Source organism: Mobula hypostoma, chromosome 18, assembly GCF_963921235.1.
Source record: "Mobula hypostoma chromosome 18, sMobHyp1.1, whole genome shotgun sequence".
Taxonomy (NCBI): Eukaryota; Metazoa; Chordata; class Chondrichthyes; order Myliobatiformes; family Myliobatidae; genus Mobula; species Mobula hypostoma.
This window is the reverse complement of record NC_086114.1, coordinates 16073084-16095905: the sequence shown is the minus strand read 5'-3', so window position 1 is coordinate 16095905 and position 22822 is coordinate 16073084. Positions and strand designations below refer to the sequence as shown.

The 22822-nt window shown below is 42.7% G+C and overlaps 1 protein-coding gene across 6 annotated transcripts in view; it reads left to right on the top strand.

Moving 5' to 3' along the window:
- The window catches only part of LOC134358362 (AT-rich interactive domain-containing protein 3A-like), a 264946-nt gene that overhangs the window by 88763 nt on the left and 153361 nt on the right, over nt 1-22822 (top strand). For 3 of the 6 annotated variants that reach the window (XM_063070500.1, XM_063070497.1, XM_063070499.1), the window contains exon 4: nt 15390-15461. The exons of the other annotated variants lie outside the window; for them this stretch is intronic. In XM_063070500.1, coding sequence (XP_062926570.1) covers nt 15390-15461 — 72 coding nt within the window. The remainder of the gene's footprint in view (nt 1-15389; nt 15462-22822) is intronic. 6 annotated transcript variants of the gene reach the window in all.

Sequence of the window (22822 nt, the reverse complement as noted above, 5' to 3'; positions counted from 1 at the left end):
GGGAGGGATAGAGCCGAGAGCTGGACAGGTGATAGGCAAAAGGGGATACGAGAGGATCATGGGACAGGAGGTCCGGGAAGAAAGACAAGGAGGAGGGGGGTGACCCAGAGGATGGGCAAGAGGTATATTCAGAGGGACAGAGGGAGAAAAAGGAGAGTGAGAGAAAGAATGTGTGCATAAAAATGAGTAACAGATGGGGTACGAGGGGGAGGTGGGGCCTTAGCGGAAGTTAGAGAAGTCGATGTTCATGCCATCAGGTTGGAGGCTACCCAGACGGAATATAAGGTGTTGTTCCTCCAAGCTGAGTGTGGCTTCATCTTTACAGTAGAGGAGGCCATGGATAAACATGTCAGAATGGGAATGGGATGTGGAATTAAAATGTGTGGCCACTGGGAGATCCTGCTTTCTCTGGCGGACAGAGCGTAGATGTTCAGCAAAGCGGTCTCCCAGTCTGCGTCGGGTCTCACCAATATATAAAAGGCCACATCGGGAGCACCGGACGCAGTATATCAGAATTCCTGTTGTTTTTCACAGAAAAGATGGGGGTACATGGATGGGCAGCCTGGGGAAGTGGGAGAGGAGGGTGCAATTACAGTGATCAGAAGACATTTAGACACAGATACATGGATGAAAAAGGTTCAGCAGGATAGGGAACAAATGCAGGAAAATGGTTCTCACTCTGGAAGGAACATTGGTTGGCATGGATGACTTGAGTCAAAGGACCAGTTTCTCTGATGCATAACCAGAAAACAACATCCCTCATCTTAGCCCCACTAGACTGATTTGGTTTGAGGCTGTAGGTTTACGCTTTTGGCAGAGGCCTGTGTGTGAAGAGGAGGAATATGACGTCACACTTGACAGGAAGGAATCTGAGTTCAGTAGCGAGGAGTTAATGGCTGTCTATGGTCTCCATCTGATAGCTTTCTTGATCACAGGGCACTGACGGCTCCTGTGACTCCTTCACCACCACCACCCCCGTACAGGCACAGCAAGAATCCTTGGGGAGAAAATGGTGATGATAAAGCTCAAATTATGTACCGTTGAAAATGTAAAAATATCATGTAATTCACCATGGGGAAAGTAGGGAAGGAAGTATTTTACTTATATGGCCAGAGATTGGAAGGTGTTGTTCAGAGGAACCTTGGTATCCAGACACAAATCACAGGGTTATTATTGAGGTATAACAACCAATTAGAAAGACAAATATTATGTTAGTCATTGATGCAAGAGGATTGAGTGCAAAGGATGAGGCATCTTAGATTATGAAGACACGCAGTCCTCTTTTGTTGTCATTTAGTAATGCATGAATTAAGAAATGATACAATACAATACAATCTTACTGCAATACAAAGTAGTACAACCACTAGTATTGTGTTCCAGTCCAGATGAGTTTATTGTTATGTGCACAAGTATAGCAAGGAATAGATACAATGGAAAAACTTGCCTGTAGCAGAATCATAGGCAACTAGGTACAGACAACACACACGTTATAAGTTATACAAGGCAATGAAGAGAAAAGTGGAGACTGATCTTCTTGCTAAAGGCCATATCTGCAAAAAACAGAGTGCAACAAAGCTTCATCAGATTGACAACTGATATGGAATCCCCATTTCTGGTGTCTAGTGTGTAAAAAAAAATCTAATCCTTGTCAGGTTGAAAGTTTGAAGGGATTTGTAGAAATGACTAGTGTACATTTGATGGGCAGGTTGGCCTCCTTCCTTCTTTACTATGATTCTATAATTCCGACACCAACTGATAACATATAAAGTAAGGACTTACTCTCGAAGAAAAATGGCCAGCACCTTATTCCAGGCTCATTTTGTACCATCATACATCAAGGGAAAAAAAGCCCTTTGGCCCAAACCATTAGGGTATAGAATTATTTTACTTACAATTCAATTTTCCTGTATTTGCTTGTTATGGTAATTATCTTCCTTCAGTATATACAGTGAATTTTCCAGCAATTACAATACTGGTGCTTCTGTATTTTCCAGAAGCTTTTCTGTAATAGGTGTCACACCACTTGAATCTGGTGCTTTTTTTAAATAAGTTAAAAGTTTTACGCCTCATTCTTTACTTCTGAAGAACCTTTGGATCACAAAAGCATCAGGATCCAACAGAGCCCACCTCATCTAGTCCCATTTGCCAGCATTTGGCCCTGATCTCTTTAAAGCTTTTCTATCCATGAACCTATCCAGATGTCTTTTGAGCGATGTACCTGACATTTATGAGACTGGAATAATACCAGAAGAGATGAAGAAAATCAGTATTTATCGCTCTTTCTAAGAAACCTGAAGCAATGGAATGTGAATTACGTAGGACCATAAGTTTAATGAGTCATATCACCAAGATACTTCTAAGAATTTTGATGACAAGAGCTAAAAGTAAGATACAAGCTGAAATAGGTAAAGAACAGTGTGGTTTTGTGAAAGACAAAGGTACAAGAAACATGATATTGATCTTAAGGATGCTATCAGAACGAGCTATTCAAGTGCAAGAAGATTTGTTTGTTTTATCGACTACACAAAAGCATTTGATAACGTGAAGCACAATAAGTTATTTGAAATATTACAGGAAACTCTAGATCTAGATTTGAAAGACCTCTGCCTAATCAGGAAGCTGTACTGGGAACAAACTGCTGCTGTAAGAATAGATGGAGAAATGAGTCAGTTTACAAAAATCAAGAGAGGCGTTAGATAAGGGTGTGTTTTCTCCCCTGATTTGTTTAATGTGTACAGTGAAACAATATTACAAAGAATAAGAGGCACCTTGGGAATCAAAGTTGGCGGTGAAAACACCAGTAACTTCAGATTGCGGATGACACTGTGTTAATTGCTAGTACGGAGGAAGAACTACAAAACTTAATTAATATAGTTGTTGAAGAAAGTGCAAAAATGAGTCTATCTATCAATCGCAAAAAGACAAGAACGTATGGTGATATCCAAAAAGAAGGAGAATCCTATCTGCAGGCTGAGAATAAATGGGGAAGGCATAAAACAAGTACAGAACGTTTGCTACTTAGGAAGTTGGGTGACATCAGATGGCAGGTGTGACATGGACATCAAAAGAAGAATAGGGATGGCAAAAGACACCTTTACGAGAATGAAGAGTATAATGACCAACACTAAACTAGGCATGACAGCCCGCCTCAGAGTACTGTAATGTTACATTTATCCAGTTATGTTATATGGCTCAGAATGTTGGACAATATCTAGTAACATGTGGAAAGGAATTGAAGCAGCAGAAATGTGGTTTTTAAGGAGAATGCAAAAAAAAACAGACGAAATGAATATCTCACAAGGATGTCATGAACAGAGCAAGCACAAAAAGAGAAATAATGTATGAGATGATGAAAAGGCAATGTAACTTCATTGGACATGTGATTAGGAAAGAGGAGTTAGAATGCACGGTAATTATGGGAAAGATTGAAGGGAAGAAAGCAAGAGGAAGACAAAGACAAATGATGATGGAGACAGCAGCCAGGGAACTGGAAATGAATTCCAATGAATTGATCCACTTGACCCGAAACAGGAGTGTGTGGGCCATGGCAGTCAAAGCTCAATCTGGGCATGGTACCTGATGATGATGATGACCTGTCTCAATTTCTTTCTCTGGCAGTTCATTTCCATAAACCCATCACCCTCTGCATGAAAACGTTGCACCTCTGGTCCCTTATAAATCTTTCCTTTCTCACCTCAAACCCATACCCTCTAGTCTTGATTCCCATTCCCTGGGAAAGAGACTGTGTGCATTCACCCTACACATGTTCCTCATCAACACACACAAAATGCTAGAGGAACTCAGCAGGTCAGGCAGCATCTCCAGAAATGAATAAACAGTCAATGTTTTGGGCCGAGACCCTTAATTGGCACACGTTCCTCATGATTTTATATACCTTTGTAAGGTTCAAAGTATATTTATTATCAAAGTACAATGCAGTACCTATAAAAAGTATTCACCCCACTTGGAAGTTTTCATGTCTTATTGTTTTACAACATTGAATCACAGTGGATTAAATTTGGCATATTTTGACACTGATCAACAGAAAACATGTCAAAGTGAAAACAAATTTCTACAAATTTATTAGAAATAATGAACATGATAATTGATTGTATAATTACTCACCCTCTTCAAGTCAGTATTTAATAGATGTACTTTTGGCAGCAATTACAGTCTTAAGTCTGTGTGGATAGGTCTCTGTCAGCTTTGCACATCTGTACACTGCAGTTTTCCCCATCCTTCTTTACAAAACTGCTCAAGCTCTGTCAGATTGCATGGTGATTCTGAGTGAACAGCCCTTTTCAGGTGCAGCCACAAATTCTCAATTGGATAGCGGTCTGAACTCTGACTTGGTCACTCCAGGACATTAACCTTGCTGTTTTTAAGCCACTTGTGTGTAGCTTTTCACCATGCTTGGGGGTCATTGTCTTGCTGGAAAACAAATCTTCTCCCAAGTCACAGTTCTCTTACAGACTGCATCAGGTTTTCCACTGGGATTTCCCTGTATTTTGCTGCATTAATTTTACCCTCTACCTTCACAAGCCTTCCAGGGCCTGCTGCATACAGTAAAGTATCCTCACATGATGCAGCCACCACTATGCTTTACAGTAGGGATGGTGTTTTTGATGATGTGTGGTGTTTGGCTTATGCCAAACATAGCGTTCAGTTTAATGGCCAAAAAACTCCAGCCAAGAGATTGCATGTGAGTTCTTTTCAACAGTGGCTTTTTCTTTGCCACTCTCCCATGAAGCTGCAACTGGTGAAGCACCTGGGCAATAGTTGTTGTATGCACAGTCTCTCCCATCTCTGCTAATGAAGCTTGTAACTCCTCTAGAGTTGTCATAGGTCTCTTGGTGGCCTCCCTCAGTAGTTCCCTTCTTGTGTGGCCACTCAGTTTTTGAGGACAGCCTGCTCTAGGCAGACTTACAGCTGTGCCATATTCCTTCCATTTCTTGATGATTGAATTAACTCTACTCCAGGGGATATTCATTGATTTGGTAATTTTCTTGTATCCATCTCCTGACTTGTGCTTTTTCAATAACTTCTTTGTGGAGTTACTTGGAGTGTTCTTTTGTCTGTATGGTGTAGTTTTTGCCAGGATACTGACTCACCAGCAGTTGAGCCTTCCATATACAGGTGTAATTTTACTACAATCAATTGAAACACCTTGACTGCACACAGGTGATCTCTATGTGACTAATTATGTGACTTCTAAAACCAATTAGCTGCACCAATGATGATTTGGTGTACATTTAAAGGGGGTGAATACTTACACAATCAAATAGTTTGTGTTTTATATTTGTAATTAATTTAAATCACTTTGTAGAGATCTGTTTTCACCTTGACATGAGAGTCTTTTTCTGTTGATCAGTGTCAAAAAAGCCAAATTAAATCCACTGTGATTCAATGTAGTAAAACAATGAAATACAAAAACTTCCAAGAGGGGTGAATACTTTTAAAAGGCACTTTTTGTCATCATACACAACCATGAGCTTCATTTGTTTACAGGCATATTCACTAAATCGAAGAACGATAATAGAATGGATGAAAGACTGAACCAACAGATTGCACAAACAACCAATGTGCAAATACAAAAGAGAAAAAATAATATTAAGTAAATAAGCAAGAAGTATTGAGAACATGAGATGAAGAGAGCTTGAAAGTGATTCCGTAGGTTGTGGGAACAGTTCAGTGATGGGTGAGTGAAATTGAGTGAAGTTATCCCCTCTGGTTCAAGAGTCTGATGGTAGTAACTGTTCCTGAACCTGGTTGTGTGAGTCCTGACGCTCCTGTTCCTTCTTCCTGATGGCAGCAATGGGAAGAGAGCGTGAGCTGGGTGATGAGGTTGCCTGATGATGTTGCTGCTTTCCTGTGACAGCACTCCACGTAGATGTGCTCAATGGAGGGGAGAGTTTTACCTGCATTGGACTGGGCCGTATCCACTATTTTTGCAGGATTTTCAGTTCAAGGGCATTGGTGTTTCCATAGCAGGCTGTGATGCAGCCATTCAATACTGCTCTCCACTACACATCTGTAGAAGTTTGTCTAAATATTAGATGTCATGCTGCATATTTGCAAATTTCTAGGGAAGTATAGGCACTGGCATTCTTTCTTCGTAACTGCATGTATGTGCTTGGCCCAGGACAGGACCACTGAAATGATAAAACCAAGAATTTAAGGTTGCTGTCTGTCTTTACCTTTGATCCTCTGACGAGATCTCCTCCTAAAATTAATAATCAGCTCCTTGGTCTTGCTGACATTGTGTGGGAGGTTGTCATTGGGGCATCAGTCAGCCAGATTTTCAATCTCCCTCCTATATGCTGCTTCGTCACCACCTTTGATTTGGTGACAGCAAACTTAAATATGACATTGGAGTTGTGCTTAGCCACACAGTCATAAGTATAAAGCGAGTAGAGCAGGGAGGGCTAAGCACACAGCCTTGTGGTGCACCTGTGCTGATGGAAATTGTGGTGGAGATGCTGTTACCAATCCAAACTGATGGGGGTCTGCAAGTGAGGAAGTCGAGGAACCAATTGCACAAGAAGGTACTGAGGCCAAGGTCTCCTCTGTTCCAAGGAAAAAAGACCTAACCTGCCCTTCCTCTGCTTAGAACTGAGGCCCTCGAGTCCTGCAAATGTTCTCGTAAATCTCCTCTGCACTGTTTCCACTTTAGCTTTGGAGTCTCAAGGAATCCTCATAAATCATTTTCTTTATAAAAGGCAAATTCAGAAATGGCATTGTCTCATTTCCCCTCTCTCTGCATTCTGACAGACTGAATCACTCTGCATTTCCTGTCTCTTGAAAGAGTTTTAAAAAGGCTGCATTCTGCACATTCCACTGGACACTGCCGCGTTAATGCATGCTCGAAGCCACAATCATAAGATGTCCCCAATGGTCATAAATTTTCAGGTTTTATAGCTGAGCACTGTGGTGAATCACTCATCAAGCTATCTTCCTTCTGAAAAGCAACTAACACCAATTTCCAGACTTCATCTTGCCACTGTTTCCTTATGTATGCCTTTGTCTGCTGCACGTAATGAAAGAAACTTTACTCTGCTGGTTTGGATCCCTTGCTTCACATTACAATGATTGATTACCCAGGACTGACATTGTGCCTCAGAGTGTTGATATTGTAGAAATCGGTAACAGTAAAGTTGTCCTAATGCTTGTCTTGTTTAATTTAATCTAATAAATCCTCCTTCCCAGCATCAATTAGCAGTGAGGCTTTGTCAGCCGGGCTGCTTCTGGCTCATTGCCAGTTTCTCATTCCCAGCTGTCACCTCGCCCTTCGCAACTTTCCTCAGCTAAGGCGCAGAAAGGTCTGTGGAGATTAATGCGTGCACCGAAAGCTACAGGGAAGCGATTTTACAGCAGAGTTGAAAGGCCGGAGATGGTGCACAGGGTAATAGGAGCCGCTCAGCCCCTCAAGACTGCCCCGCCATTCAGTTCACTTCAGTCTGGGCCAGGTGTCTGGGGGTTGGAGGCCTGATGACTGCAAGTATGAACTGGAGTCCTAGAGGTGGCCTGTTCTGAGGTTGAAGGCCTGTCTCTGTGTGTGACTGGGTGGGTAGGTAGGAGGGTGGGAAAGGGGCTTGCTTTGTTGTTGTCTTGCTTTGTTTTATGTAGAACACAGTTGCTCAGTAGAGGTTCTTCGGACTATGATGGTGACTGAGTTTTTAATCTACTCTAGGATCAATCTGACCCTTCTCCCCCCCCCCCCCCACCCACATAGCTCTCCATTTTTCTTTCATCCATGTGCCTATCTAAGAGTCTCTTAAATGTTTTAAATGTTGGTGTTGTTTCTGCTTGTGTTGTAATGCTCTGTTGGCACCAGAACTTAATCTGCAGCTTTTAATGCAAACAACACATTTCTCTGTACGTTTTGTTGTACGTGATTAGTAAATCTGAATATGATCATAGCTGATCTATGCTGGCCTCAATCCTCCTTTGTCCCAGTAACCCTCAATTCCTCAATCTTTCAGATATCTCCGCCTTAAGTACATCTAACAATTTGCCTTCTACCATCATCTTGAGGGTAGGGGCATGGGAGAGAATTCCAGAGCTTCACTACACTCGGAAAAAGAAATTTCTGTATGCTTCAGTTTTAAATGACCAGTCCCTTCTGTTGTAACTATGCCCCCTTGTTCGTGACTCACCCACTGATAGAAATATCTCAACATTTATCCTATCAAGACCCCTTATGAGTGAATAAGGTCATTACCCTCATTCTTCTAAACTCTACGAATACAGACCCTATCTATTTAGCCGTACTTTTTAGGACACCCTCATATTCCAGGAAGTGGCCTGATGTACCCCCTTTGGACAACCTTTTTTTTAAGAGGAGGGGACAGAAACTCCCAGTTACTTTTATATCTGTAACAAATCCTCCCTATTCTTAAACTTCAGACCCGCTCTGTTGGCAACCAACAGATATTGGCTAGTGGTGAGGACACAGTGTCTCTTGTTAATATTAGAACTTGTTGATATTGACATTAACATCAATGGATCTGGGGTTGAGAGGGTGAACAGCTTTAAGTTCCTTGGCATAAACATCACTGAGGATCTCACATGGTCTGTACATACCGGCTGTGTGGTGAAAAAGTCACAACAGCACTTCTTTCACCTCAGACGGTTGAGGAAGTTTGGTGTGGGCCCCCAAATCCTAAGGACTTTCTATAGGGGCACAATTCAGAGCATTCTGACTGGCTGCATCACTGCCTGGTATGGGAGCTGTACTTCCCTCAATCGTAGGATTCTGCAGAGAGTGCTGCAGACAGCCCAGCGCATCTGTAGATGTGAACTTCCCAGTATTCAGGACATTTACAAAGACAGGTGCGTAAAAAGGGTCCAAAAGTTCATTGGGGACCCGAGTCACCCCAGTCACAAACTGTTCCAGCTGCTACCATCCAGGAAATGGTACCGCATCATAAAAGCCAGGACCAACAGGCTCCGGGACAGCTTCTTCCACCAGGCCATTAGACTGATTAATTCGCGCTGATACAATTGTATTTCTATGCTACATTGACTGTCCTGTTGTACATACTATTTATTATAAATTACTATAAATTGCACATTGCACATTTAGACAGAGACGTAACGTAAAGATTTTTACTCCTCATGTACATGAAGGATGAAAGTAATAAAATCAATTCAGTTCCTAGAACGTTACAGCACAGTACAGGTTCTTTGGTCCACAATGTTGTGCTGATCCTTTAACCTCCTCTAAGATGAATCTAGCCCTTCCCACAGAGCCTTCCATTTTTCTTTCATATAAAATGTTGATTTTGGTTCACTATCGTCACATGTTCCAAGATAAAGTGAAAAGCTTGTCTTGCATACTGTTCATACAGATCAAATAATTTTTCAGTGCATTGAGCTAAAATAAGGTAAAACAATAACAATGTAGAATAAAGTGTAAAAGCTATTTTAAAAAAAAGTACATTGCAGGTACAGTTGGCTTATCATGCCATCCAGATGGAGCTGAATATATTTTGAGCTCTCCTTCTGCCACCAGCTACACCCTTCCCTCCATCTGTAATGGACCTACAGGTGCCATTTGAGAACTTGCATCCAAAGTATGAAGACAAGCCTGTGTGTACAGAATGAACCCAGGGCTTGTGAAAGTTAATTAAATCTCCTGAGGGTTCAATGTCATTTAAGGACCGCGTGAGGAAATCAGCACCTCATTGAGAAATACTTGCTCATGAACAAGCCCTCATCCTTTTCCACTTTATTCCTTGGAGTGTAGGGAGAAAGAGGGAACTGTATTAAATCGTGGGGAATGGATAGAGTGAATGTGCACAGTCTTCATCCAGGGGGAGGGGGGATGTTCAAGAATTAGAAGGCATGGGTTTAAGGTGACGGGAGAAATTTAATAGAAACCAGGGGGTGGGGGGGGGTAATGTTCATAGAGACTGGTCAAGTATGGAATGAGCTGCCGAGAAAGTGGTTGAGGTAGGTACATTAACAAAATTTAAAAGGAACTTGGACAGGTACATGCATAGGAGAGACTTAAAGGGATGTGGGGCAAATGGGACTAGTTCAAATAGGAATCTTGGTCAGCATAGACCAGTTGGGCCACAGGGCCTGTTTCTGACCTGTACCTAACTCCCTGACACTTGCAGGACTTGAATGTGCTGCCCAGAGCTCCCAATGAGCCAAAGGTTTTATGTCAAGGGAATGAGACTGGGAAGTGTTAGTCTTCCATCTCTTTGATAATGCATTGATTAGGTTTGCACTAACATTGCTCTCAGCGACCTCGTTGCTGTCAGCACAAGGCCCATTTCCAGATAATGCCAGAATACGTCTGTCCTGTTGATGGCAGCCTGACCCAGCTGCGCTCTGGGGAAAGCCTCTCCTCATTGACAGTCTGGTTTGGGTAACTCTGCATTCAGTTAATGTATTTTAGCCACAGAGGAGACACAGGCTGCACATTCAGGAATCTGGGGCAAGGCACAATCTGTTAGCGGGTCTCCGTGGATTGAGCAGCATCTGTGGGAGGGAAAGGAATAGAGGTTTCAGAATTGAGGCATGAGGGCCTGAAATGTCAATTCCTTTTCCTGCCGTCTTTGAATAATTAGCCTTATTTGTCATATATACATTGAAATATACAATCAAATGTGGAATGTCAAATCAAATCAGCGAGGATTGTGCTGAAAAGCCAGCATGTGTCGCATGCTTCCAGCGCCAGCTTAGCATGACCACAATTCAATGCCCCTAACTGCTAACTCTTTGGATTGTGGGAGAAAACCAGAGCACCAGGAGGAGATCCACACAGTCACAGCAATCACGTACAAACTCTTTACAGGCTGTGACGGGAATGATCTTACTGTTGGGACTGTAGTAGCGCTATGCTGACTGCTACACAACTGTGTCACCCCTTCTTCTTTGTTGACATTTTTCCCTGTGTTTTTGGAATGTGGGAGGGAAGGAGTACCCAGGGGAAACACACGGTCACATGCAAACTCCACACAAGTAGCACCCGAGGTCAGGATTTTATCTGGTCACTGTTTCTCTGAAAAGCAGCAGGTTCGGTAACTACCTAGCAGCTCTACCAGATGGGCCACTGCGAAACTCCCCATGGTTGATGAAAATTCTCGAGAGATATTTTTCAGCAAGACACCGGTTTCATCCTTTTGTTAGTGTTTAGAGTATAGAGCTACACAGCACAGCACAGGTTTTTCAGCCCATCTAGTCCATGCCAAGTTATTACTCTGCCTAGTCCCATTGCCCTGCACCTGAACCATAGCCCACCATATCCCTCCCATCCATGCACTAATCCACATTTCTCTTAAATGCTGAAATCGAACCAGCAGCTACCACTTCCTCAGGCAGCTCGTTCCACACTCAAACCACCTGCTGAGTGAAGAAGTTCCCCCTCACGATCTCTTTAAATATTTCACCTTTCACCTTTAACTTATGATCCCTAGTTCTGGACTCACCCAGCCTCAGTGGAAAAAGTCTGCTTGCATTGGCACTATCTATACTCCTCATAATTTTTATACCTTTATCAAATCTCCCCTCATTCTCCTACACTCCAGGGAAGAAAGTCCAAACCTGTTCAACCTTCCCCTGTAACTCGGCCTCAAGTCCCGACAACATCCTTGTATATTTTCTCTATGCTCTTTCCGTTTTTCTGTTTGCTGTAACCTCTAAAAGTACTATGAATTTTTTTTCTTTATTTTGTTTCCATAAATTTTTATAGTTCAGGAAATTTTTTTGAATGTGAAGAACTGGTTGGGAGGAATTTGAGTTCGGAACTGAGTGAATTCGGCAGATGGCTAAGCTATGGGAGGGACCATCAAGATTTATGGGTGGAGAGGCCTTGTGCTTCTTGCTGTGTCTCTGTTGGCATCATGCCTAGTTTTGTCTCTCAGCACCATGTGAGTTGCTGCCAACAAGATTTCTCTTCTTGATAGCATGTATCTTGAAGCCACCTGCTGCACTGGTCCTTAATGCAAAGGTGTGGAGTATGAAAGTAGGGAAGTTTTCGTACAAACATACAGATGTACAGGGCATTGGTGAAACCCTGAGGCACAGAGTACCACGTTTTTCATAGTTAAAGAAGGACCTCTTTCACTGGAGGAAGTTCAGAACAGGTGCACAGGAATGTTTCCTGCGATGAGGGGTTGACTCGTGAGGGAAAGTTGAAGTTGTTGAGGGAATATTCGTCAGAACTTGAGAAGAATTGGAGATGACTTCATCGAATCAGAAGATTGTCTTCCCTTTTTGGAGAATCTCATGCTGAATCAGGGAGAGGGCATAGTTTTAGAATGGAAAATCACTCACTTAATGTGGGAATGCAGAAGAATTTCAAAGGCAAAGATGAGTTTATGGTTATATGCACAAGCAGATGTATACACAGATACATTGAAAAACTTACTTGTTGCAGCACCACATCAGATACACAACATTCCCCAGAAAAACATAAATTTAACATAAATTATGCACAAGTTTAACAAGAAAGAGCAGAATTATAGCAGTAAGAAGTCCGTAATAGTGCAAAGTGATCTTACATATTTTAACTCTGAGGATCGTACATCCACAGAGCTCTCTGTACTACGGAGCAGTGAAGACTGAAGTATTGAGGGTCAGAATAGACTTCAGGGAGAAATTGAGGATTGTGGGCAACAGGTGGGTGAGTGGACCTGAAACCATGATCTGTTGAATTTGCACCAGACTCTAGGGGCTGAATGGTCTACTGTTCCTTGCCCTTATGATGGAAAGCACTCAGAGAAGTTATTTGCACAGGGTTGATGAAAGTTAGCAACAAGTTAGCATGACATGCAACAAAAACAATAGATTTAACAATTGTAAAGAATAAAGAATTATATAAAAATAAACTTAGATGTTAAAGGACAGATATGGAATAAAATGTGCATAAATACATAAATACCAGCATGTGCAGTACTTACAATGTAAACAGCATTATAAAATGTGGTTTAAAGTATTTATGATGAAGGAAAGGGGGTAAGGGAAACAAAGGGGCTAACTATAACGTTTGATCAGATTAACTGCCTGGAGGAAGAAACTTTTAAGGTGGTATGAAGTGCTTCTTTTAATAGCCCTGTAGCGCTCTCCAGAAGGGAGATTGTCGGAATGACAGTTTGCAGGGCGGGTTGTGTCCACATTGATCTTTGCTGTCCACTTCTTTGTCCTGGACACATCCAAGTCAGGCGTTGATGGTAGATTGGAGCCAGTGAGCTTTCCTGCTGTAGTTTTTGTGCAGTGAATGCAGCTGAATCCAGTCCTTCAAATTGACATGTGTGTACAACTGGAAAGGAGAAGTATGCTTGCCTTGGGTTTGACAGGAACTTGCTCACTGTGATGTATAAACACGTGTGTTTGTGGTTAAAAATAAACTCTGCTCAGATAATGGTGCGTTAACATAGCACGCCAACAGCTAACCTGCTGGCTAGTGCCGCCGTTTAAATAGCACAGAAAGAACTTGATATGAAGGCGTGAAGTGACAATGATAATGTGGCAGAGTGAGATTTCTAGGCTTTAATCTCCACACTGATGTGTGGTCTCCCAGCCGTGAAGCTACGCTGATTCTTCCATCAGTGGATTGGACAATTCACCATGTTGCTATGACAACTTCTTCCTGTAAACCTGGCATAGCACTTGGATTCCACTTAACCCCCAAACTTGATGCGGTCTCTCACCTAGAAGTTGATTTTGGGCCTAGCATTCTGCTGTGTTTAGAAATTTAAGAGTTTTGCTCTCATTGTGGTGCAGCTTTTTATCTGCAAAAAGAAGAACTGAAAAGTGTGGTAATGTGGTGTGTGGCTGAGTCTGCTCTTTGTGGCCAGTATGTGTGTGTGTGTTGACCAATATCTTGCCTGCCTGCTTATTTAACAGTTAAGTACAGCTCCGAGAGGGCCCTCATCATTATTTGATCAGTACACAACATTATCAGCCTACATATGAGTCTGTCCTTCTGTTGTTAAAATCCTGAAGTCTAGGTATTGTTGACCTTTAGCAGATGGTGGTTAGCCAGTGTTTTGAACCATTTTGGTCAGAAACTAGTTAAATGCGTCGTGGTCTGTAACTTCAAAAGAGAAGATTCATAGAATTGTGCAAAACTGAAACAGTCCCTTCAGCCTAACCTATTCGCAACGACCAAGCTAATCTCATTTACCAGTATTGGGCCGGTAACTTTCTTACTCTCTCCTTTCCTATCCATTTACCTATCCAAATATTTTCTGAACCTTGTAATTGTATCCACTTGTTCCTCAAACCCAACATAGTTGGTGTGAAATATTTGCCTGTCAGAGATCCTCTTTAATATTTCCTCCTTTCAACTTAAACCTATGACCTGACCTGATGAAGAATGCTGGCTGTTTATCCCCCTCCACAGAGACTACCTGACCTGCTGAGTTCCTCCAGCATTTTGTGTGTGTGTTGCTCAAGGCCTCCAGCAACCGCAGAGTCTCTTGTGTTTAAGCTGATGCCCTCTAGCTTAAGGCTGCTTTCTACTGGGATACAGGCTGTGACCGCTCACCCTATATATACGTATAATTTAATAAACCTTACATTACTTGTAAGCAGACTTTTTTTCACTGAGGTCATGGGTTAAGGGTGAAAGGCAGAATGTTTAAGGGGAACATGAGGGAGAACTTACTCAGATGGTGGTAAGAATGTGGAATGAGCAGCTAGCGGAAGTGGTGGATGTAGGTTTGATTTCAACACTCATTAGAAGTTTGGAGTAGTTTTGAGAGGCTGTCGTTCAGGTGCAGGTTAATGGAGCTGTGCAGAATATTAGTTCAGCATGGACTGCATGGATAGAATGGCCTGCTTCTGGACTCTATTTCTATCTTAGCCTCCTTTGCTGCAGGAAATAAAAACCTAGCCTATCCAATCTCTCCTTATAACACAAGCCGTCTGGTCCAGGCAAAATCCTTGTGAATCTTTTCGACAACCTCTAAATCTTTATCATATCCTCACAACGAGTTAACGAAAACGACACACAATACTCCACGTGGAGTCTCACCAGCATCTTGTACAATGTAACATGAAATCCTAACTCTCGTACTCAGTGTCATGGCTAATGAAGGCAAACTTGTCAAATATCTTCGTCACCACTTTGTCAACTTGTTTTACCACTTCCAGAGAACTATGTAGTTTTGCCCCTAGGTCTCTCTATTCCACAACACTCCCCAGGGCCCACTGTGTTTGTAGGAGGCTTGATAACCATTTAGGAAAAGCCAATCCCATGACTGAATGGTGATTTGGCAATGTCCAGAATTCAGGAGGAGTTTCCACTGATCCACACTCAATGTTGTTCTGTTTTCTGTGCTCATTCCAGGTCAGAGATGCACAGAACTATCCTCTTCATTATTTTTCTCTTTCTACCTTCATCTTTTCTTCTTTCTCTTTGTAATGTTTAGAATGGGAGTCTGGCCTGGAATGATGATGGTGATGGTGGAAGAGCAAGAGAGGCTGCCAAAGACTTCGCCAAGGTCAGACCTTCTCGATTTTTCTCCTTTCTGTCTCGGGCGTGGGTGAATCAGGGTTCTTAACTTCTCACACTCTCCCTCAACTTCACTCATCCCACCTCATTCCACTCATTTCCCTACACTCCTACTACATAGTTTGTCTCAAGTCATCATCAGCTCCCCCTTGGACTCTTTGGCTACTGTGTAAGTAAGTGGAAAACTAACCCACTAGCACATCTTTGGGATTTGGGAGGGAGCAGGAACATCTGGAGGACACATGTGCGAACATAAGGAGAATGTACAGACTCCAGACTGACAACACTGGAGGTCAGGATTGAACCTGGTCTATTGGAACTGTGTGGCAGCTTCACTAGCTGGAGAGCACTGTATGTTCTCACTCTCACTTGTTCCTACTCTTACTTCCTCCCCTTTTCCTTACTTTTCTTTCTATTTTTGTTTCTACTTCTCTAAATCCATATCTCACTCTCTCTCTTTCGCTATCGTCTGTCTTGATCACTCTCCTCACTCCCTCCTTAGTTATCCTTTCTCGCCTATTTTCTTCTGCCAGCCCCCTCCCCTTTCTTCCTTGCCACCCCTCCCTTTTCTCATGCTGTCTCTCTCCCTCCATCTCTCTCCTGTCCCCTTTCAGCCTTTTCTCTCCCTCCTGCTCCCCCTCACACCCCCTCTTGCTACCCCTCTGTCTCCCATCTCCTTCTTTCTTGCCCTCTCTTCTGCCATCTCTCTCTCCTGCCATCTCCTCTCTTACCCTCCTTCTCTCCTGCCCCTCTCTCACCAGCCCCCCTCTGCCCTGTGCTCGCAATCTCTCTCTCACTTATCCTCTCTCCTAACCTTCTCTCTCCCTTGCCTCCATCTCTCTCTCTCTCTGTCTCTCTCTTTCCCCTGCTCTTTCTCCTGACCTCTTTCTCTCTCTTCTCTCCCATATCCCTCTCCTGATTTCTTTCTCTCCTCCCTGCATCGCTAACCTCTGATTTCCCCAATTCTCACCTCAGCCACAAGTGAGTAACCGAGCTGTGCCAAAGGCTTTTGTTTTAAACCAGAGTCAGCAGTTAATTGCTTTCCGTAGAAACATCCCGTAACCATCTCATTCTAGTTCTCAGAGTTCCCGTCAGTTGTAGAATCTTGATTTAAAGCGCTGACCTCAGAGCAGTACTTTCAACCACTTCTTCCAGAGATGATTTGGCTTTTTCTCACTGTGGAAGGTACTGGGGATGCTGCCCTCATTTTCCACTTACTGTGGTCACTGGTGAAAGATGTCACGAATAATTTTTTGCACCGCAGTCATTTCGGAACGTGACTCACAAAATGGAAAATGAGCAGACCACTTGACACTCATAGTTATTCTGTTGTGCAGTGATTATTGTTGATTTTGTCGTTTTAATCCTTAAATTCACTTTGCATTCAAATCTCTGCTGTGTTTGGTTTTGAACGTATTCATTCCCTGAGCATTCAGGGGCCATCTTAGTTAAGAGATTTCTTCCCCTTCCTGTATGGATACTCAGATATCCTCAGAATTAGTCAGGTTTATTATCACTGACGTATGTTGTGAAAATTGTTGTTTTGTGACATCGGTACCGTGCAAGACATAAGTTACAATCTGTCAATAAATCAATACATAGTATAATAGAGGACTAGTGAGGTAGTGTCCATGGGTTCACGGGTTGCTCAGGAATCTATAAAGATAAGAATTAGCTTTATTTATCACATATAGATCGAAACGTACAGTGAAATGCACCATTTGTTTCAAATCAGATCAGCCGGGATTGTGCCTAGGGCAGTCCCGCAAGTATCAACACACTTCCAGCACCAACATAACTTGCCCACGAGGATACGCCATTGGGATATGGGATGAAATCAGAGCACCCGGAGGAAAACTAAACGGTCACGGGGAAAATGTACAAATTTCTTACAGACGCCGGAGATATTCGAAACCCGTTCAGGGATTGCTGAAAAGCAATTGTGTGAACCACCATGCTACCGTGCTGCCCTTGCTATGCTGCAGAGCTGTTCCTAAATCACTTAGTGTGAGTCTTCAGGAAGTTGATCCTGAGGTTATTATTGAGCTTTACGTCTTTTTCCCAGGGTTGAAATGTCAAATACTAGAGGATATCTATTTAAGGTGGGGGTGGGAGTGGGAATTTAAAGGGGATGTGCGGGAAAAGTTTTTATATACACACACACACACACACACACACACACAATTTCAGGCTGAGACCTTTCACCAGGGCTGGTGTTTAAGTGGCTGTTAATAGACACATGAATATGCAGGATATGGATCATGTAGAGGCAAAAGAGATTTCATTTAATTTGTCATCATGTTTGGAGCCTGTTTCTGTGTTGTACAATATTCGATTGTATGTTCAACAGTTGATTGTGTTTATCCAGAAGTTTTAGTCCAGAATACTAAAATCTCCATATTTCTGGCCTATACATTTTGAATTGCTAATGCCAAAGTATCATCTTCTCATTTTATGACCTACACAAGACGTAGAGCTGGACATCCCTCTTCTCTAGGACCAGAAGACAGAGTCTCGGAATAGAGGGATGTCCATTTAGAACCATGAGATGAGAAGGAATTTCTTTAGCCAGAGGGTGATAAATCTGTGGAATTCGTTGCTGCAGGTGGCTGTGGAGGCCATGTAACTGGGTGTAACTAAGTAGGAGACTGATATGTTCTTGATTTGTCAAGGGGTGAAAGGCTATGGAGAGAAGGGTGAAGAATGGGGTAGAGAGGGAAATTAATCAGCCATGATGAAATGGCAGTGCAGACTCGATGGGCCAAATGGCCTAATTCTGCTCCTAAGTCCTATGGTCTTATGGTCTGGGGTTGAACAAAGGATCTCTCCTGCTTGGGCAGTGTAGGATTGGGGTACAGTTTGGAACATGGAGCCAGGGCTTTATGTGTGAGGTTGGGAAATTCTGAGGGAGTGAGAAAAAAATTGGAATCTCTTCCTTAAGTTAACACCAGATCATTTGTTAAATTTTGTTAGGTCACTGAAGATGTGAGTTAGCAACCAGGAATGCTTCCCAGGGTTGAGATGTGTTTCTTATAGCCTTTGATTTTTTTGCCATGGTTTGATCAGTTTTACACATATAAATGGTGGGAAGCAGATCAAATTCCCCCATGTTCCACATTCTCTGAAGTCTGTCCCAACTGCTGCTGTGTCAGTTAAAAAAAAATCCCCTTGGGTTTTTATGGTCAAACACAATTTCTGACAGGTCTGACATCTTGATTTTAAATTTGGGCTGAAAATGTTCATATCTCTGATACGTTGATGATTGAAAGAGTGCAGAGAAAAATTACAAGGATGTTGCCAGGATCTGAGGACCTGGTTACTCTTTTCCATAGATATTGCCTGACCTGCTGACTTCCTCCAGTGTTCTGTGTGTGTTGTTTTGAGGACCTGAGTTATAAGAGGAAGGTTGAACAGGTTGGGACTTTTTCCCTAGAGCAGCGGTTCCCAACCTTTGGTCCATAGACCACTTGGTTAATGGTAAGGTCGGAAACCTTTTATGCTATAGAGCACGGGGGGAGATTTCATGGATGTATACATAATGATGAGAGGTATCGATAGGGCAAATGCAAGCAGGCATTTTTTACTGAGGTTCAGAGAGACTAGAACTAAAGCTCATGAGTTAAGGGTGTCAGGTGAACTTTTTAAGAAAACAGCGAAACTTCTTGACTTGGAGGATAGTGAGAGTGTTTAACAAACTGCCACCGAAAGTGGTGGATGCAGATTCAATTTCAGCATTTAAAAGAAATTTGGATAGGTACACGGATGGGAGGGGCATGGAGGGTTGTGATCTGAGTGCAGGTCAATGGGACTAGGCAGATTATTAGTTCAGCACTGGCTAGATGGGCCAAAGGGCCTCTTTCTGTGCTGTAGTGTTCGATAACTCTATAACATGCGCTCCCTGTTCAACCAAGAACATTGCTGGTTTGTGACGTGAGAAAAGAATATGCAAATCGGGGAACCGTAAAATCGTACATTGCTGAATAGCTGCAGTCAAATTCCTCAGAAGGCAGGTTTTCATTACTCATTACAGTACTCCCTACAACATCAACAATAGAATGACATTCTCATTACACATTTTCACTTGCAGACCCCCATGCAGTTCTAACTTGAGCTCGAGCTTTGATTGACTTAGGTCACGTTTAAAAGGGAAAAGCAAGATCTTGAATTAGCACCAAACTCTGTCTTTGGTTACTCAGATGATATATTGAGCAATGCCAGACTTAATAGAAACCCATATTGAATGAACCAGCTGCCAACTGATTTATTGTTTGTTAGATATTGTGCGGCTGGTAATTCCTAATTTCATTGTTTACTAAAAGTATTCATGTGAGCTCATGAGAATTAAGCACTGGCTCTGTTATTAATTGCAGAACCACCCAGAGGGAACTTCTGGATTGCTGCTGCAGGAATGTGTACTTGTCAGTAGCATGGGAGTTTTGGAGTGATTTTCCATCTATGTTTCACTGGTGGGAAAGATTTGGATGCCAGAAATCGTTAGCATTACTTGAGCATTAATTTAGTACCCAAGTATTCCAGCATCAGGCATCTTTAATACCTAATGAAAGACCGTGAAAATGAAACACCTGATGAAATGTCCGGGCTCAAAATGTTGATTGTTTATTCACCTGCATAGCTGCTGCCTGATTTGCTGAGTTTTGCCAGCACTTTGTGTACACTCAGTGGCTACTTTATTAGATACACCTGTACACCTGCTTATTAATGCAAATATCTGATTGGCTGATCATGTAGCAGCAACTCAATGAATGGGGAAGAAATGTGATCTAAGTGACTTTGACTGTGGAATGATTGCTGATGCCAGACGGGATGGTTTGAGAATGGTGCGAGAAACAAAAAACATCCGGTGAGTGGCAGTTCTGTGGGCGAAAATGCCTTGTTAATGTGAGAGGTCAGGGGAGAATGGCCAGACTGGTTCAAGCTGACAGGAAGGCAACAGTAACTCAAATAAGCACGTGTTACAACGGTGGGGTGCAGAAGAGCATCTCTCAACGCACAACCCATTGAACCGTGAAGTGGATGGGCTACAGCAGGAGAAGACCATGAACATACACATTGGCCACTTTGTCAGGTACAGGGGCTACCTCACAGCGTGGCCATTCAGTGTGTGTTACTGTAAAAATATGTCTTCCTACTAAACAAATGGGATCAGTTGTGGTTGCTGAGGCCACTTCCATGAATAGCATACTACGAATGATTGGTGATGGTGAGTCATTGATGATAGTGTCTCATCACTAACTGATTATGGAACAGAGAGCTAAGCTAAGTAGGTGTTAATATTGAGTACTCAAACAGTAAATTAATTGATGAAAGGCTAGAGGAACTCAGGAGATGAGGCAGCATCTTGGGAGGGTCAGTTGACATTTATAAAGTTGAGATCTTTTCATTTTGGCCTGACCCAAAACTTTGTTTGTCCATTTCCCACCATAGACACTACCTTGACCCACTGAGTTCCTCCAGCATTTTGTGTGTTGCTCCAGTTCCCAGTAACTGTCGTCTTTTGTGTCTCTGTTAAATTAATTGACATTACCATCCCTGTTTTTTATTCAATGTTGGTACTGCTTGTTATCAGTCCCTCATTGACCATGAACTGAACACCCCTCTTGGGGCAACAGACACAAAAACGCTGGAGGAACTTAGCAGGTCAGGCTGTGAAAAGGTGTTGTTTCAGGCTGAGACCCTTCATCATGGAGAGGGTTCAAAGGAAATTCACAAAAATGATTCCTGGATTGAAAAGATTGTCATGTGAGGAGCGTTTGATGGCTCTGGGCCTATACTCTGGAATTCAGAAGAATGAGGGTGACTTTATTGAAACCTATCAAATGTTGAAAGGCCTCAATAGAATGGATGTGGAGAGGATACTTTATACTTTATTGTCGCCAAACAATTGATACTACAACGTACAATCATCATAGCGATATTTGGTTCTGCACTTCCCACTCCCTGGATTACAAATCGATAGTAAATATTAAAAATTTAAATTATAAATCATAAATAGAAAAATGGAAAGTAAGGCAGTGCAAAAAAACCGAGATGCTTCCTATGGTGGAGGAGTTTAAGGCTGCGTCCACACTAGACCGGATAAATCTGTAACCGAAGCTTTTTCTCTTCATTTTGACCCTCCGTCCACACTGAAATGGCATTTTCCTCCCCCGAAAACGGAGCCTTTCTAAAATGCTCTCCAGAGTGTTTAAATCTGAAAACGCCGGTTGGGCATTATAGTGTGTACGGGGTAACCGGAGGTTTTAAAAAAACCTGTCGTCCCTTTCATCAGTGTAGAGACGATGGCTGTAGGAAATGTTTCCAGGGTGACCCCTCTGTGGGAGTGGGGAAGATGTTGGTGGGGCCACCCGGGGGTCTGTGTGTCCGTATGTATAGCTATTGAAGTGGCTGTGAGGCTGGTATTGTGGCGGTAAAAAGTACTGGGGGGGTAGCCATCATACTCTTCATCATTGCAAATCCCTCTGCAACAGAGTTGGTCAGTTTTTCAATGTTTGTCGTCAGCCAGGTCATACTGTCCGTGAACTCCCTGTCGGTTGCCTCCATACGCTGCAGTATTTGTTTTCTTAATTTCAAGTTCTCCTGCACGAGAGCCAACAGCTGTCTGTCGTTTGGCAATTTCCTTTTAAGTTTTTCTAGTCTGTAACTGGACAAACGTGCACCAAGTATACCGTTTCCTCTTCGCTTGTTTTCTGTAGATGTGTCCTGCGCATGCCCAGTAGGAGGAGATTTGCCCAAATACCTGTTTTAATGTGGACGGAGGTATTTTCAAAAACACCTGTTGTGGACACCTATCGTTTTTACGCGAAACCAGCGTTTTCAAAATTATCCGGTCTAATGTAGACATAGCCTAAGACCAGAGGACACAGCCTCAGAATAGAGAGGCGTCTTTTTAGACTGGAGATGAGGAGGAATTTCTTTAGCCAGAGAGCAGTGAATCTGTGGAATTCATTGCCACAGGCAATTGTGAAGGCCAAGTCTTTATGTATATTTAAGCCGGAGGTTGATAGATTCTTGATTAGTCAGGGCACGAAGGGATATGGAGAGAAGGCAGGAGATTGGGAATGGAAGGGAAATGGATTAGCCATGATGAAATGGCAGGGCAGAATTGAAGGGTTAGCGTCGTGGTTAGTGTAACACTTTACAGTGCCAGTGACCCGGGTTCAATTCCACCGCTGTCTGGAAAGAGTTGGTAGGTTTTCCCTGTGATTGCGTGGGTTTATTCCAAGTGCTCCGGATTCCTACCACTTTCCAAAAACGTATGAGTCAGTGTTCGTAAATTGTGGGCATGCTGTGTTGGTTCGGAAGCATGGCGACACTTGCAGGCTGCCCCTG